The sequence below is a fragment of the Phyllostomus discolor genome, chromosome 1 (assembly GCF_004126475.2).
Source record: "Phyllostomus discolor isolate MPI-MPIP mPhyDis1 chromosome 1, mPhyDis1.pri.v3, whole genome shotgun sequence".
Taxonomy (NCBI): Eukaryota; Metazoa; Chordata; class Mammalia; order Chiroptera; family Phyllostomidae; genus Phyllostomus; species Phyllostomus discolor.
Genome location: NC_040903.2, coordinates 178,544,226 through 178,559,361, shown reverse-complemented (window position 1 = coordinate 178,559,361; position 15,136 = coordinate 178,544,226). Strand labels below are relative to the sequence as shown.

The following is a 15,136-nucleotide window of genomic DNA, read 5'->3' as shown; positions in this document are numbered from 1 at the left end:
TGCGTTCAGCTTCAGTCTTTTTTTTTATTTTATTTTAATCCAGTCATTTTTTTGAAGACTCTTTTTGTGTGTTTCCCCATTTCATGATGTGTGATTTACAAGTGCACCTGCCCACACTGCGCTGAGTGTTCAGCAGTTTTTGACCGAAAATGGCATCACCCCTGTGCTGCTCTCTCCCTTCACCTGATCTCACCCCCAAGTGACTTTTTTTTTGATTCCCTGGATGAAAAACATCCTCAAAGGGAAACATTTTGCCAGCGTGGAGAGGTGAAACAAAAACGGCAGAAGCACCAAAGGCATCAAAATCAATGTGTTCAAAAACTGTTTTGAACAGTGGAAAAAAGTCTTAATAGATGTGTTATATCAAATGGAAAGTACTTTGAAGGGGACTCAACTTTAGACTTTTAAGAATAAATACACAATTTTTTATAAATAAATTCCAGGGGGTTTTTTTTTTGTCCCCTTCATATTGTAATAACTATGTATAGTGCCAGGTGGGCACTTGAAATATTGAGGGGACCACTTTGTAAAGTATATGATTGTCTAACCACTAAGATGTTCATCTGAAACTAATGCAAATAATATTGAATGTAAACTAATTGAAAAAAAAATTAAATTTAACCGTGTATATCATGTTTATATCCACAGCCTCATGCAATCATTCGTCATACCATTAGATCTACAAACAGGAATGCCAGAGCTGAAAGGACAGCTTCAGAAATAAATTGTATGTGTTTGGTATACATTTTCAATTGGTGGTTTTGGAGGGTTGAGCTAATTATTCATGTGGTGTTTTGGAATAATAAAATCTCAAACCAACTGAGTCTGCATACTTTAACATATTAGAATACCTCAAAATAAGGGTTGTTTTCCTTGTTTATAATGAAATTCGCTTGGTTTACAATAAAATAATTTTTTATTTTTAATTACAAAGATAATATATGTTCGTCACAGAAAATTCACAAGAGGAAAAAACTAGAAAATCAATACTGCCTGTGATCACATCACATAGTGCCAACCCACAGATAATATTTTGCTGAAATTTTTTCATGCTTTCCCATGTATATTTTTAGATGGCTGAATTTATACATAAAATTTTGCTTACCATAGTCAGATGTATTTTACACATATTAGCCTAGTCTTTATAACCATTATGTTTGATGGTTACATCCTATTTATTGATTGATATCTTATTGTCAAACAGTTCTTTATTATTGGATGCTTGGGTTGGTTTAGTTAGTTTAACACTAAGATGAGTGTTTCCTAAAATATGTATTTTAAAAAGGGGAATAGGTTTTTATTCAGTAAATTAATCATTGACAGATAAGAGTTTTGTATTGAAGAATATAAATATTTGTCATTATAGCCATACTAATATAGAAGAATAGATTTGCAAAGAAGTTTTAAGTATATGGATATGTTGACTTACATGCATGCTTGTTTCAAAAGAGATCTAAAGTATTAGTTTACACTAAAAATATGAATAAAAATTACAAACCATAATGGAGAAAAATAGTTTATTAAATATCTAGGCTAATTGGAATTATTGCAGATCAACATTTTAAGTGTGAGTTTTCTTGAATCCAAGTATTTCTAGCTTTCTAGATACAGCATTGGAAATGTAGGTCAGCAGAGAGTTAGAATGTTGTTCCCTTATCAGTTGTTTCGATCATGTCTCTTCACAGTTAAACCAGTAATTCAAGATTTTATCTCTGCATTAGTCCCAGATTGGCGATGTTGTTATGCTCTCTTCTCATAAAATCCCAAGTGGACTCTGGGCTTCAAACACCAGACAGAAAAGTAGCAAAGTTGATGTTCCATTATAAAGCTCTCTTTATTTTATGCTGCTGTGTAGTATTCAGTTAATGTACTCTAATTTATCCATTTTTTCTTGTATAACTTTTGGGTATTGTGTTATATTTGGGAAGGCCTTCTAGATGTTAAGGTTATAAAAGAATTTTCCTATTGTTTCTTCTTGTATTTTTACAGTTTCATTTTTAATATTTAAATCTTTGATAAAAGTATTTATTTAGTAGAAGGTATAAAATATGGATTCAGCTTCAGTTTCTTTCCAAATCACAACTCATTTGTCTCATTGCTATTTATTAAAAACTTAGTATTTTCACTGATCAATTTGATATGCCCCCTTTATTATGTACTAAATTACCACATATATTTTAGGGCTCTTTCTGGAAATTTTGTTGCATTAATATGTCTAATCATGTGCTGGTAGCATACTTTTTTTAGATTTTATTTTTATTTTAATTTCTTATTTAATCATTATTGTATTTTTTTCCTCATTACCATTTAGTCCCCTTTTACCTTACCACCCCCAGCAGTCACCACACTGTTGTCCATGTCCATATCCATGAGTCCTTTTTCCTTTTTGCTCAGTAGGGATGTGTATGAAAGGGTGAACAGTAAATCTATACAGTAAAATAGACCCAGAAACCTGTTTCCTTGGAAACTTGCAGTGTTGTATTCAGAAGCCCTTTTATTTGAAGCTTCGTATCTAGGTTGGATATTGAAGGTGCTTCTCTCTTTTCAATGACTTAGATCTTTCAGGCAAGAACAGAATGGTTATTCTAGTGAATATAATTTCTAGCAAAGTTTCTACGGTCTGTGAGTTCAGAGAATGGTATTTCTCAGTAAGAAGGCAGTAGTAATTCAGAGAGGGGATCATTATGCGGTACTTTACATATGCAGTACATCCTTGGGAAAAACATTCTTTCTTACTGACTTTGCATTTGGATTTGTGTCTGTCCTGCCAGCTTTATGAATGGCAAGGCAGATTACTTTCTCAGTCTGACCTCTATATATATGGGTGTATTAGTTAAATTACTTATTTTTAAAAATTGTTTTGTCCTGGCTGGCATAGCTCAGTGGATTGAGCGTGGGCTGTGAACCAAGGTGTCACAGGTTCGATTCCCAGTCAGGGTACATGCCTGGGTTGCAGGCCATGAACTCCCAGCAACCGCACATTGATGTGTGTGTGTGTCTGTCTGTCTGTCTTTCTCTCTTTCTCCCTCCCTTCCCTCTCTAAAAATAAATAAATAAAAATCTTTTTAAAAAATCTTTAAAAAATCTCTAAAAAATATTAAAAAATTGTTTTGTCATCTGAAAAAGTTTCTTAGTGATTGAGTCTAACTACCTAGGAAACTAACTGATTACAAGGAATTGAAACCAAAAGAAGATGAGAGAGATCGACAAAGAATGCACCCCAACACTCGGTTTAATTGTTTGGTTTTAGCTGACTCACAAGTTTTAGCCAGGTATTGAACTCATACAGTGGACTGACTCTGGCTGCAAAGAGCAATGTTAAGAATAGGGACTCTACAGGTATCACATATAAGAGATAACAAGTGTGGCTGTCAACAACCCCAACTTGCAAAGAAGAAAGTCTCCCAACTTGCAAAGAAGAAAAAAATATAGGGAAAAAAGAGGAAAGAAATTAGAAAACTGATATGCACATTAAAATATGACAGTGTCTGCTGGCATCATGTTCCATGCATCTTGGCAAATAATGCATTTCATGTCATCTTCAGCTTGATCCAACAGACTTGTGTGGAAACTCTTCTCTTTGCAGTCATCTGCTTCTGAAGATTCTTTGTCATCTCAAGTTTGACATGTCCTATGGAGAGAACTTACATTGATTTAAGATTGGCCTGTGTCACTATAATAGTTGTTCACAGTACCTGGCAAGATTCTGTTTAATAGGTTAGAGGGCAGTTTTCCAGAAGGCAGTCTGAGTTTTTAATCATGAAAAGGTTACTTCAGAGGAAATGCTTCTTGGGCGTGTTTGAATTTAGAACAGTGTGTACTGTACAAGTCTCAGTTATATTAGTCTATAATGTAGAAACTGGAGTTGGGGGCAGTATTCCCAGATGTGTAAGATACCTAGTCTTTGGTTCACTGGGAGAGCGTTAATAAGCTCCCAAGGGAACTGACTTCATTGTCATTCACACCAAAATGAACAAACACTTTAGGCCGAGGAAGTCCAACAATTTTTGAAAGTTCACCCAACTTGAGTTTGAAAATTCCATTTGTCCCTCTTATCTCACCTGAACACAGAGGTAGTGGAGATTTGCATAAGATGTATTGACTTACAAAGCTCCTTAGTGACAGTTGTAGGGAAGGGTTTATGTCACTAGAGAAGTTAAGAGTTTTCCCTGGTAGGAAACAAAAACTGCAACTTTTCTCTGCCATTGTTAATAGTTGAGGATTTAAAAAGCCTCAACAAAACTTTGATCCATCCTAAAAATAAACATGTGATAACCAAAAATATAGCCTTTGTTAACAGAAAAATTGTTTATGAAAAATTATCTGGCCCTGGCTGGTGTGGCTCAGTGGATTGAGCACGAGCCTGTGAACCAAAGCATTGCCAGTTCAATTCCCAGTCAGGGCACATGCCTGGGTTGCAGGCCATGTCCCCAGTAGTGGGTATACTAGAGGCAACAACACATTGATGTTTCACTCCCCTTCTTTCTCCCTCTCTTCCCCTCTCTCTAAATATAAATAAATAAAATCTTTTAAAAAAGAGATGATCTGAAACATGGCATACCCATATGTCCCATCACCATTTATTCCCCCGTACCCTCTTCCACCTCCACCTACCACAGTACCCCCACATTCAACACACCAGACTGTTTTTAAGACACAAAATAGAAAAATATTCAGGTGCATCACAATCCTGAATAAGTACTGCACTATGAAACTTCTGTTGGACTTTGTTTTGTTAGCAATTTGACTGTGATGTGCCTAGGTGCAAGTTTTCCTTGTTTTATTTGTGGTTTATCGAACTTCACAGATCTATTAATTGTTGGGGTTTTTTTCCATCAAATTTGGAAAATCTGGAGTGACTGTTTCTTTAGATTTTCTGCCCGAGCTCCTCTCATCTCCTTTTGGAACTTCATTTAAATGTTACACCATTTGATGTTTCACAGGTGACTGAGGCTCTGTTCTTTCTGTCTCCCATAGACTTACATGTGGCTTTTGGTCCTCTCTACTTGAATTTTGTTTCTAGTGCCCTGGCTATCAAGTACTTTGATCTTTTTTTATGTGATATTCAATTTTCTCTTTAAGTCCATTGGTGAATTTTATTTTAGATACTGAATTTTTCAGACCTAGATTTTTATTTATATATATAGATATATGTATATATGCAAGGTCTGTCCAGAAGGTATCCAGCCATGTAATACGAAAAATAGAGACAATTGTTGAAGATACAAGATACAAGAAATACTGTACATTGGACAATGAAGCCTCAGCCCCCTGCAAAATACGCACATTGGGACTTCACACAGTTCTCTCAATCGCCATCAGCTGCCCTGTTGTATTTTCCTGAATCTTGTTGACAATCTAAAGTCTCTCCCCTTTCAAGAGTTGATTAATCCCCTTTCAAAGGTGATTTTAGTTTTGTAAAAAGTCAGAAGTCTCAGAGTGCCAAATCTGGCTGTTGAGGGGCTGAGTCACCTGGGTGATTTGATGGTTAGCCAAAAAACTCTGCACGAGGCATGATACATAAGCAGGTGCATTTTTGTGATGAAGCTGCCAGTCACCAGTTACGTGTAGCTGCAGCCTTCTGAGTCATCCAAATAGATTCTGTGGAGGAGTGTTCAAGCTTAAAAATGTGATGCAGATTTGTTGCTCTACTCACTCATTTTGAATGCAGTGACCACACAGTACATATGTTCACTCAGCAGCATGTACCGTCCTCACTGACTAGTACAGTGAAGTCATCATTGTTCACTCATGCACATTCCAGTCCACTCTCCTTGGCTGCCAGGTTACATCGATGTTGCACAAACTGTTCTTATTACATGAAGAATGGCTGGACTATTTCCTGGAGAGGCCTCATATAATATACATGGATACCATATTTTGCTGTGTATAATTTGCACTTTTTTGCCCAAATTTTTGAGGGAAAAATAAGGATGTGTATTATACATGGGTAGTATCTGAAATACTTTGTATTTGTTCTTGTGTTTTATAATTATGTTACATAAAATCTTGTACCATAATATGTTAAAAAAACAAGTATATAATTAATTAGTTAATTAGTTAATAATTAAAAATTAAAAGATTTTTTCCCGAAAGTTTGAGCCAAAACTATGGGTGTGCATTATACATGGGACCACATTATACATGGCAAAATGCAGTATATATAGTTGCCATTTTTTTCTGAGAATTTCCATCTGTTCACTGTGTCTGCCTTTTCAGTTCTTGAGTATATAATGGCTATTTTAAAGTTATTGGGTACTAATTTCAATATGTATATTGTCTCTGGATCTATTTCTATTTATTTTTCAACTGGTTATGGTTTCTGTTTTCTTCTCTAGTTTCTTACTGTGTCTTGAATGTTGTGATACAGAATTGAGTGTCTTGATTTTATCCTCTTTATTTTAAAGAGTATTTAAGAGTTAATTAATTTCGGTAGGTCAACTTAATCCTTTCAAGGCTTGTCTAAGTTTTACTAGAATATTTAGCAAAGTCTTTCCTCTGGGTAGAAACTGAGGTGTCTTCACTTTGATCAGCAAGATCTACATGTAGCTCACTGCATTGTTAGCTCTTTTCTGACATACCTTGCATAATTTTGCTTTGCTTTTGAGCAATTTAGCATTTAACTAAACCTTAACAGACCTCTTGGCATATTTCTTCTTTATGCAGCTGTCTTATTTCTGGTACTCTGCCCATCAAATTACCACTGTCCAAGCAGCTTGAATCTCCAGTCTTTGTTTCCTGCACCCAGTGAGACTGTTACTCTCTTCTGTGGGTTCCACTATCTTGTGCCCTAGTTAGAAAAATGCCTTCCCTTCAGGCAGAAAGTGAGGGTGAATCTGGATCTTGCCACCATGTAGTTTCCTTCTCTCAAACCTTGTGGTGTCTGTTATCCGTTGCCTCTAAATATTGCTTTGTATAGTTTGTACACACACACACATATTTGTGTTATATGTATGTAGTTGTTTATAGCAGACGGGTAAGTCCGATTCCTGTTACTTCATTATGGCCAGAACCTGCATGATCTTTTGGAGATAAATGAGAATGTATAATAGAAAACCTTTCACCTTTTTATTTTCATAGGACAAAGATGCATGGTACTGTCAGGATTTTCTTTGAAACAAAACAACTTGGGGTTCATCCCAGAACAAGAAACCATACCTACAGTAATATTAGGCTAGTCAGAAAGAATTTGTTTTGTTTTTTTTTTTAAGGAATACTTTTATTACACGCTAAAATAAAACATCTTTAAGTATTTGCTATTATAAGCGAAATCTCTCATTTTTAATCACTGAAACTGGTATTGGGATGCAGTTGATATTTACTGTATCTTTAATTCAAATTTATGACACTCATTTACTCCAGAAACTTTTTGTCTTGAAATTTGTTGTAGATGTATAATTTCTTTTTTTAAAAATGGTATTTTCTTTTTTCTATATTTATACCTTTTATAATTCAACTCTAGACTTGCTTGCTATTATTTCTAGTTGTGACAAAAAAAACTTTAGCTTATCTCTATCTCAAATGAATGGTTTCCTTGTGAATTATAGTAGTGGTTCTTGAATTAAGATTTTTTAAATTATGTTAAGAAATAAGTCATTAATGAGCAAGGGTCTTTTTATTTTGGGTTATTTTTGAAAGTAAATATTATATCTAATAGAATGTCTTCTGGTCTTTTTTTTTAAGATTCTATTTATTTATTTTTAGAGAGGGGAAGGGAGGAAAAAAGAAAGGAAGAGAAACATCAATGTGTGGTTGCCCCTCACACACCCCCTCACTGGGGACCTGGTCTGCAAACCAGGCATGTGCCTGAGACTGGGAATCAAACCAGCAACCCTTCGGCTCACAGGCCAGCACTCAGTCCACTGAACTATACCAGTCAGAGCACCTTCCAGCCTTTATTGTAAATTTGGACTTAATTTTTTTTGTTTAATGCAATAAATTATATACATATTTTGTATTGCTTTACAAATCTTGTTTTTTAGAGATAAGGACAACTGAATCCTTTTTGAAAGTACTTGTTTAATGTATTTAGGAATTTTGCATCTCTGATGAAAGTGTATTTTAATTTTTTTAGTCTTTTAGTCACAGATTTTAGAATTTTCAAATTCTCTATACTTTATGAGTGGATTATAAGCTGTCCTTGTCTCTGTTTTAGAATAGTTCATATAAAAGAAGAATTCTTTATTTGTAATTCTAAAATCAGTGTAGGCCAAATAAAATACAAATTTAGCAAAATATAATATTAGATTCCTGAATGCATTGCAACACTTAATTTGACAAATATCATTTGTTATTTTTAGATAATTATAAGTAATTTGGTGGTGGGGTGCATCCCTGTCATAAAGTTGTAGCTTAAATTAGTCTCAAAACAGAGTTTGCAGTCTAGAGAAGATCCTTAGTGTTTTTAAACCCTTTAAAATCCTTTAAGTCATCTATTTTAGTTTATAAAAATCTCTTACACATAAAATTTTCTGACTTGAACCAAGAATTAAGTAGAGTTGTTAGGAAGATAAATTAGTACTTTCTTTTGGTAAACATAAAGGTGTACTCTTATAATTTAAAAAATGAGTTTTTGTATTTTTGCCTCCTCTCTTACTTTTCCCCCACCCCAATACACATGCTTCTCATTACAGTTCTTAGATTAACCCTATAAGATGGAGTTTGTGAACATTTATTATATATTTTGCAGTTGACAAATTACAGTTTGAACCACCTCTGAGGAAAGAAACAGAAGCACGGGATGAAATGGTAGGAGTTAATGACTTTAAAGTATTTTACACATTAAAATTTGAGAAAACTTAGGTGTACTTTGACTAAGGAACAAAGCATATATTCTTTTAAGCATCAATTTTGATCATGTATTTCATACATTAAAGTTTGAAAAAACCCTACACTTGGGCTTTTCTAGGGTATTTTTTCTCAGGTAGAATGTGTAATTTGCTATTTTAACCATTTTTTGACCCTTATGAGACTTGAAAAACTTACATGAAGTTATTTAGTATTGTACATGGAATTTGATGCTCAGCTTTAAGCTCTCAGGCTCTTTTTTCTTATTGATTCTTGTTGCATTTGCCTTACTGTTTTCATAGTTACTTACTAATACAGGTTCTTTTTAACAGTTGCTCTTATTCTGTGATTACTGTTTAGGTAACCCCTTCCTTATCTGAAAGGAAAGAACTACTAGATAGAGCAAGATACTATTAGAGTCAGCCTAGACATTATCTTAACCCACATTATATTAGTAAAAGTATAGTTTCTAGAGTAATTATCTTCTGTTAATGGATCTGTTCATCCTAACTCTTGGAAACAGTGCTCCTCTTACTATTTATAGCAAGGGGCAAACGTAGGTTTACAGTTGTGAGTACATGAAACAGTTTGTTCCTGCATTATTTTTTGTTAAGTATTGTATTATTTTCCATGAGAACAACTGTAAACCTACTTTTGTCCAATCCTGTGTGTTGCTGTATAATAAACTCTCAACGTCTATACTAGTAGGGAAAAAATAATAGCATCAATAAATTAATGATATTATGATGTTTAGTTCTTCATGCTAATAAAGTAGTGATGCAAATAATTCAAAATTAGATGTTTTGTTTTACTCTGGAATATACTAGCTAATTGATAAAGAGGGCGTATCACACCTGAAGCTATATTATAGTATGTTTATGGAATTTCTTAAGTTTTAGTCAGCTGATGATTCATTGACCTAAATATGCCTAACGCCAGCTAATCTAGCTGGAGATTAAAAAATTGATTGAAAGCCAAGATGATTAGCAATCATGACTGAACATTTTTTTGAATCAAGTGAAATGGTTAATATCTGTTTCAAGGTAACATTTTAAACTCTAGTTTTTACCTTCACAGGGAGTATCCTCAGACCCAAACTTTGTATTACAGTGGAGTTCTTTTGCTGAGGGTGCAAATACTGGAAAGTAAGTTGTTTACTAATATAAAAACTTTATTTTACTTCATTACATAAGAGCAGTATTGGGGGGTGATTTATTTATCCCAGAGAGTTTTCATTTACAGTCTTTAAAAAGTTATACTGTGCTTCTTGTCAATATAAAGTTTCTGACATTTTTTAATTACCAGAATGCATCATGTGTTGATTCTTCAGGTTTTAGTTTTTGTTCTTTAAATTAGAATGTAGTATGTGTAATATTAATATTCTAAAAGATGAACCACACAGTATTATGGGGAAAAATACTATAGTGGGAGCCAAAAAGCTCCAATTTCATCTCTGCAATGCAGTTACATCATATTCTAGACCTGTCTTCCCTCAGCAGTTGACAGGGATAGCCTAGGAGACTAGTTCCAGACCTGTGTGTGTATTGTAGTATCTAGAGAAAGATACAAGAGTCCTGGGGCCCTACATTAAGCCTGTAGATTTAGAGTTTGGTAAACTGGCTTATAATCCACAGCTGATCCACTGCCTATTTTTGGTACAGCCCACAACTAGAATGGTATTTACATTTTTTAATGAATGATAAAAATCAAAAGAACCGTGGTATTTTGTTATACTTGTAAATTATGTGAAGTTTGAATTTCAGTGTCCATAGATAACGTTTATTGGAACATAACCACGCTCACTAGTTTATATATTTTCTGTGAGTGCTTTCAATGCTACAACAAAAGAGTTAAGTATTTGTGACCATTATTTGGTTTGGAAAGCCTGCAGTATTTACTGGCTGGCCCTTTAAAGAAAAAAAAAATGTGTCAACTCCTTCTATACAAAATAGTCTTTGGGACTAGAATCTAAGAATCCTGAAAGCTTCTCAATTGATTGCAGTGACTGAATAAGTGTATGGAACTAGTAGTCTAGATCAGTGATTCTCCAACTTTGGTGTGTCTGGATGCTCACCTGGAGATCTTGTTAAAATGCAGATCTGATTCAGTGGGTCTAGAAAGTGCATTGATGAAAGTTTCCACATAATGCCAGTCTTGCTGATCTGTGGACCCCACTTAGAGCTGCAAAGGACTTGATAATATGGCCATTTGAATCTGTGAATCACTGGGAGTTCCAACTGTAAACTTCTGACTCTGTTTTTTACTACTTAGTTTAATTTAGTTTTTATTATAAAATGTTGCAAAGCATAACCATAAAATAAAAAAAGCCTTTTATTTAGTGTGTAAAAATCTGTTTTATAGTTATACTAATACAATTTGACAGGAGATCTTATGATTTCCTATAGATTTTTAAAATTCTGTGTACCATGATCTAATTGTCTTTTCTGTCCCCTGAATATAAACAGATTTTAATGTACATTTAATAGTGTATCTACGTTATGATCATTTATCACCATCTAAACTGCATTTTTCCTTTTGTGTTAGATCAACCTCAAAAACGAGCAATTCCACCTCCCCTTCCTCCTAAGGTGAGCTTTTGATATATTTTAAACAATAAATCCTCATTTAAATAATTAAATTTTAAAAATAATGTAATTGAATTTGTTCAAATTCTTTTAACTATATTTTAGATACAGTTTTCTTTGAGAGGGGATTATGAAGATGTAAATATATATTAAAATAGCTATTAGAAAAGACAAAAATTGATTATTACTCATTTGAGAAAATATTTGGCTACATGAGAAGTAAAAAAGAGTTCATTATTTATAATCCTGACTTATTACTGATACAATTTGACATTTCAGTAAAGTCATACTTCATTAAGTCATTTCCTTGTTTCTAGGTACCAAATATTTACATAGTTTTACTGGTTATAAAAATTGTATCAATCAATTTTAGGTTAGAATTGATTAAAAATCACATGGCAGATTCATAGCTGTGTTGGAACAGCAACTGAACTCTTGCTTACCTTGCTTAGTAGCCCAGTGAATTGAATTCCATAGAAGAAAGAAAAAAAAAGGCATATCCTCCTCCTCCTAAAGTCTTTGATGCATAATGATGATGAAGTGTTACTGTTTAATACACTCAAATTTATTAAAGTATTTTTGTGTCTTATTATCACTAGCCAAGGATAAACAGTTACCCTGAAGATAACCACCTAGATGAAGAAAAATCATCAACTATAAAACGTTGCCCTGATTCAGAGAACAGACCTCCCCAAGTTCTCAGAAGACAGAGTAGCCCAAGTTGTGTTCCTGTAGCTGAGACTTCCTCTATTGGTATGGCTAGCAGTATTAGCAGCCCTGGAGTGTATATAGCTAGATACTGTGATCTGGGTAAATAAATGAAAGTGAAAACTGAAAAGAATGCCATTTTGTTCAGATTTTTTTAAATGTCTTTTTAGTCAGTTTTATTAGCATTTAAATCTTTGTAAATTTCTTTAAAATTCCACATGGGTCGGCTTTAAGTAGATTCAGTCCTGTTCAACCCTGATTTGATTCCTTACTAAATATTCTAGGACCCAGAAAGAGGAATGGATGTAATGCCCTGCAGAAGTACAGGGTCTATAGCCGAAGTTAACCCATGTACACATAACATTAGACAAGACATTTTGTATTATAAGTGTCTTCTTCAATAATTAACTATATGCAGTAGAGGATGAGAGATTTCTGAGGGAAATAGGGATTGGAAAGAGGCAGGAGGTGAGCCCTTGCAAAGTATTAAACAGCTTGGTGAGCCTTCAATAGGTAGAGCCACTGCTGACAGGCATTCTTGGAAAACAAGAATGAACAATGCACTACAGCAGAAAAATATGAATGTGTTTGAAATGCAATCTACAACAGTATGGTAGAAATGTGAGCTTTTAAAGGTGTATACTGGGAGATAGGACTGAAAAGATAGGTTGACATTCAGTTATGAAAGGCCTTAAATATCAGAATCAACAGGTCAGATTTTATTTTTCTTACAATATGAAAAGACATTTGTTGTTTTTATTCATTAAGACCATTGCTAAAGATGCTAGAGAATCCAGAAAAAAGGCATGGAAGATACTTTAACTCGTGTGATGGAGAATATTTCCCAATAAAGGGATACCCAATATTATGCTAAGTGAAATAAGTCAGAGAAAGACAAATACCATATGATTTCACTTATATGTGGAATCTAAAGAACAAAACGAACAAAATAGAAACAGACTCATAGATACAAAGAACAGACTGTTGATTGTCAGAGGAGAGGGTGTTTGGGAGGCTAGGTGAAAATGGTGAAGGGATTAAGAAGTACAAGTTGGTGGTTACAAAATAGTCACAGGGTTGTAAATTACAGTATAGGGCATATAGTCAGTAATATTGTAATAACTGAGTATGGTGCCCTGTGGGTACTTGAGATATCAGGGGGATCACTTTGTAAAGTATATAATTGTCTAACCACTATGGTATATGCTGTATACCTGTAACCTATAATTGAACATGAAATATAACTGAAAAATAAAATTTACCAAGCATTAGGGGAAAGGGAAAGTTTTTTTTTTTTAAGGAAGATACTTACTCAAATAGTTATTCAACTTTTAACTATGACTCTCTTTAGGAAATGGTGATGGTATTTCAAAACTGATTAGTGAAAATACAGAAGGATCAGCACAAGCACCACAGTTACCACGAAAAAGGACAAGCGAGATTTCCCTGTAAGTACAACAGGCATTTGGTGATTAATACTATATAGTACTACTATATAGTAACTAATACTATATTTTCTTATAAGGGGCATAGTCTGTTTAATTGAAGAATTTGAATAACTGAATTTCTAAATCTGTAAAAAAAATTTTAAGGCTTAAGAGGTCTTATAGAATTAATAATTATTTTTCTCATAGAAACCAGTCATCAATGGCCTCCCACCCACCCCAAAAGTGCTGGTAAGGAATATTTTTATATGAATCACTAACCAATTTTTATCTCTTTAGAAGCAGAAGGTTGTTTATTTGCTGTCAAGTATCTTGAGCCATTGATAGGAAAGATTTATAAAGTACAAAATGCATTAAATGCATTTGGATATACTATGTACCTTTTTCTTTAATCCTCACTTAAGGACATGCTCGTTGATTTTTTAGAGAAAGGGGAAAGGAGGAAGAGAGAGAGGGAGAGAAACATCAATCAGTTGCCTCTCATGTACACACCCAGACCAGGGACAGAACCCACTAAGTGTGTGCCATGACCCAGAACCAAACCCACAACCTTTCGGTTTATGGGCCAGCACTCCAACCAACTGAGCCACTCAGGCCAGGGTGGAGAGTCACCCTATAGGCAGTTGAGTTCTATGATTAGCCTACAAAGGCCAAATTAATATTAATGTGATGATATTAATGGTACTGTGTTTTCTTCATTATATGGGTTAAGTATTTTTCTACATCTGAAGCCATTTTCACATTGAACTACACACAGTGAAAAGGATCAGGAAACCTTATAACACTTGTTCTCTGGTCCTTCAGTATAACCTATCTGTAAGTGATGGTATAGCCGATCATATAAAGAGGACACTTCAGAAGTTGTACCTTTTTATTCAGCAAAGGTCTTAAATATGTAGTGTAAAGATTACTCTTTTTTTCTGTTATCACTGTTAAAGAGTTACAGCACAATTATAACCATGGTAGTGTTACTCAATGAAACGGATGTCAAACTCATTTTCACCAGGGGCCACATCAGCCTTGTGGTTGCCTTCAAAGGGCTGAATGTAGAGCTCATTGCCTCTAGTTAAGGAGTAGTTATGTTTATACAGTCCTAAAATTACATTTTGCCCTTTGAAGGCAACCATGAGGCTAATGTGCCCCTGGTGAAAATGAGTTTGACACCCCTGCAATAAAATGATCCATTGTTTTACATCCTTAAATATTAGTCCTCAAGATAAGCAGTGACTTAAAATTTTTAGAATATCATTGATGTAAATAGATGTTTTGATAAATTTGATACTTTTGCCCAAAAATATGGATTATACAAAGAAAGAATATGAGCTTCTATTAGTAGAAGGGGTTAAATTATATCAAAATATGACTTTGTAATGAACCATAAGTATAAAGAGTCAGTTTAACATAACCTTAGCTATTTTCTAAGAATATATAAAATTATTTAGTCAAATAAGTCAACTTTTTTTTCTTTATAAATAAGATGGGAGCATGCTTTTCCAAAGTTTTTGATGGCTGCCCTTTGAAAATTAATTGTGCAACATCCTGGATACATCCTGACACAAAAGGTAAAATTTCTGAAGTTTTATACACATCTCCAATAAAATATTTATTATG

At 34.0% G+C, this 15,136-nt stretch overlaps 1 protein-coding gene across 1 annotated transcript in view; it reads left to right on the top strand.

Moving 5' to 3' along the window:
- MAP4K5 (mitogen-activated protein kinase kinase kinase kinase 5) overlaps positions 1 to 15,136 on the top strand; it is a 98,796-nt gene that overhangs the window by 57,275 nt on the left and 26,385 nt on the right. The window contains 10 exon segments of the mRNA XM_028508068.2: positions 649 to 727; positions 8,690 to 8,748; positions 9,865 to 9,932; positions 11,332 to 11,341; positions 11,343 to 11,375; positions 11,972 to 12,125; positions 13,432 to 13,500; positions 13,503 to 13,528; positions 13,715 to 13,756; positions 15,003 to 15,087. Coding sequence (XP_028363869.1) covers positions 649 to 727; positions 8,690 to 8,748; positions 9,865 to 9,932; positions 11,332 to 11,341; positions 11,343 to 11,375; positions 11,972 to 12,125; positions 13,432 to 13,500; positions 13,503 to 13,528; positions 13,715 to 13,756; positions 15,003 to 15,087 — 625 coding nt within the window.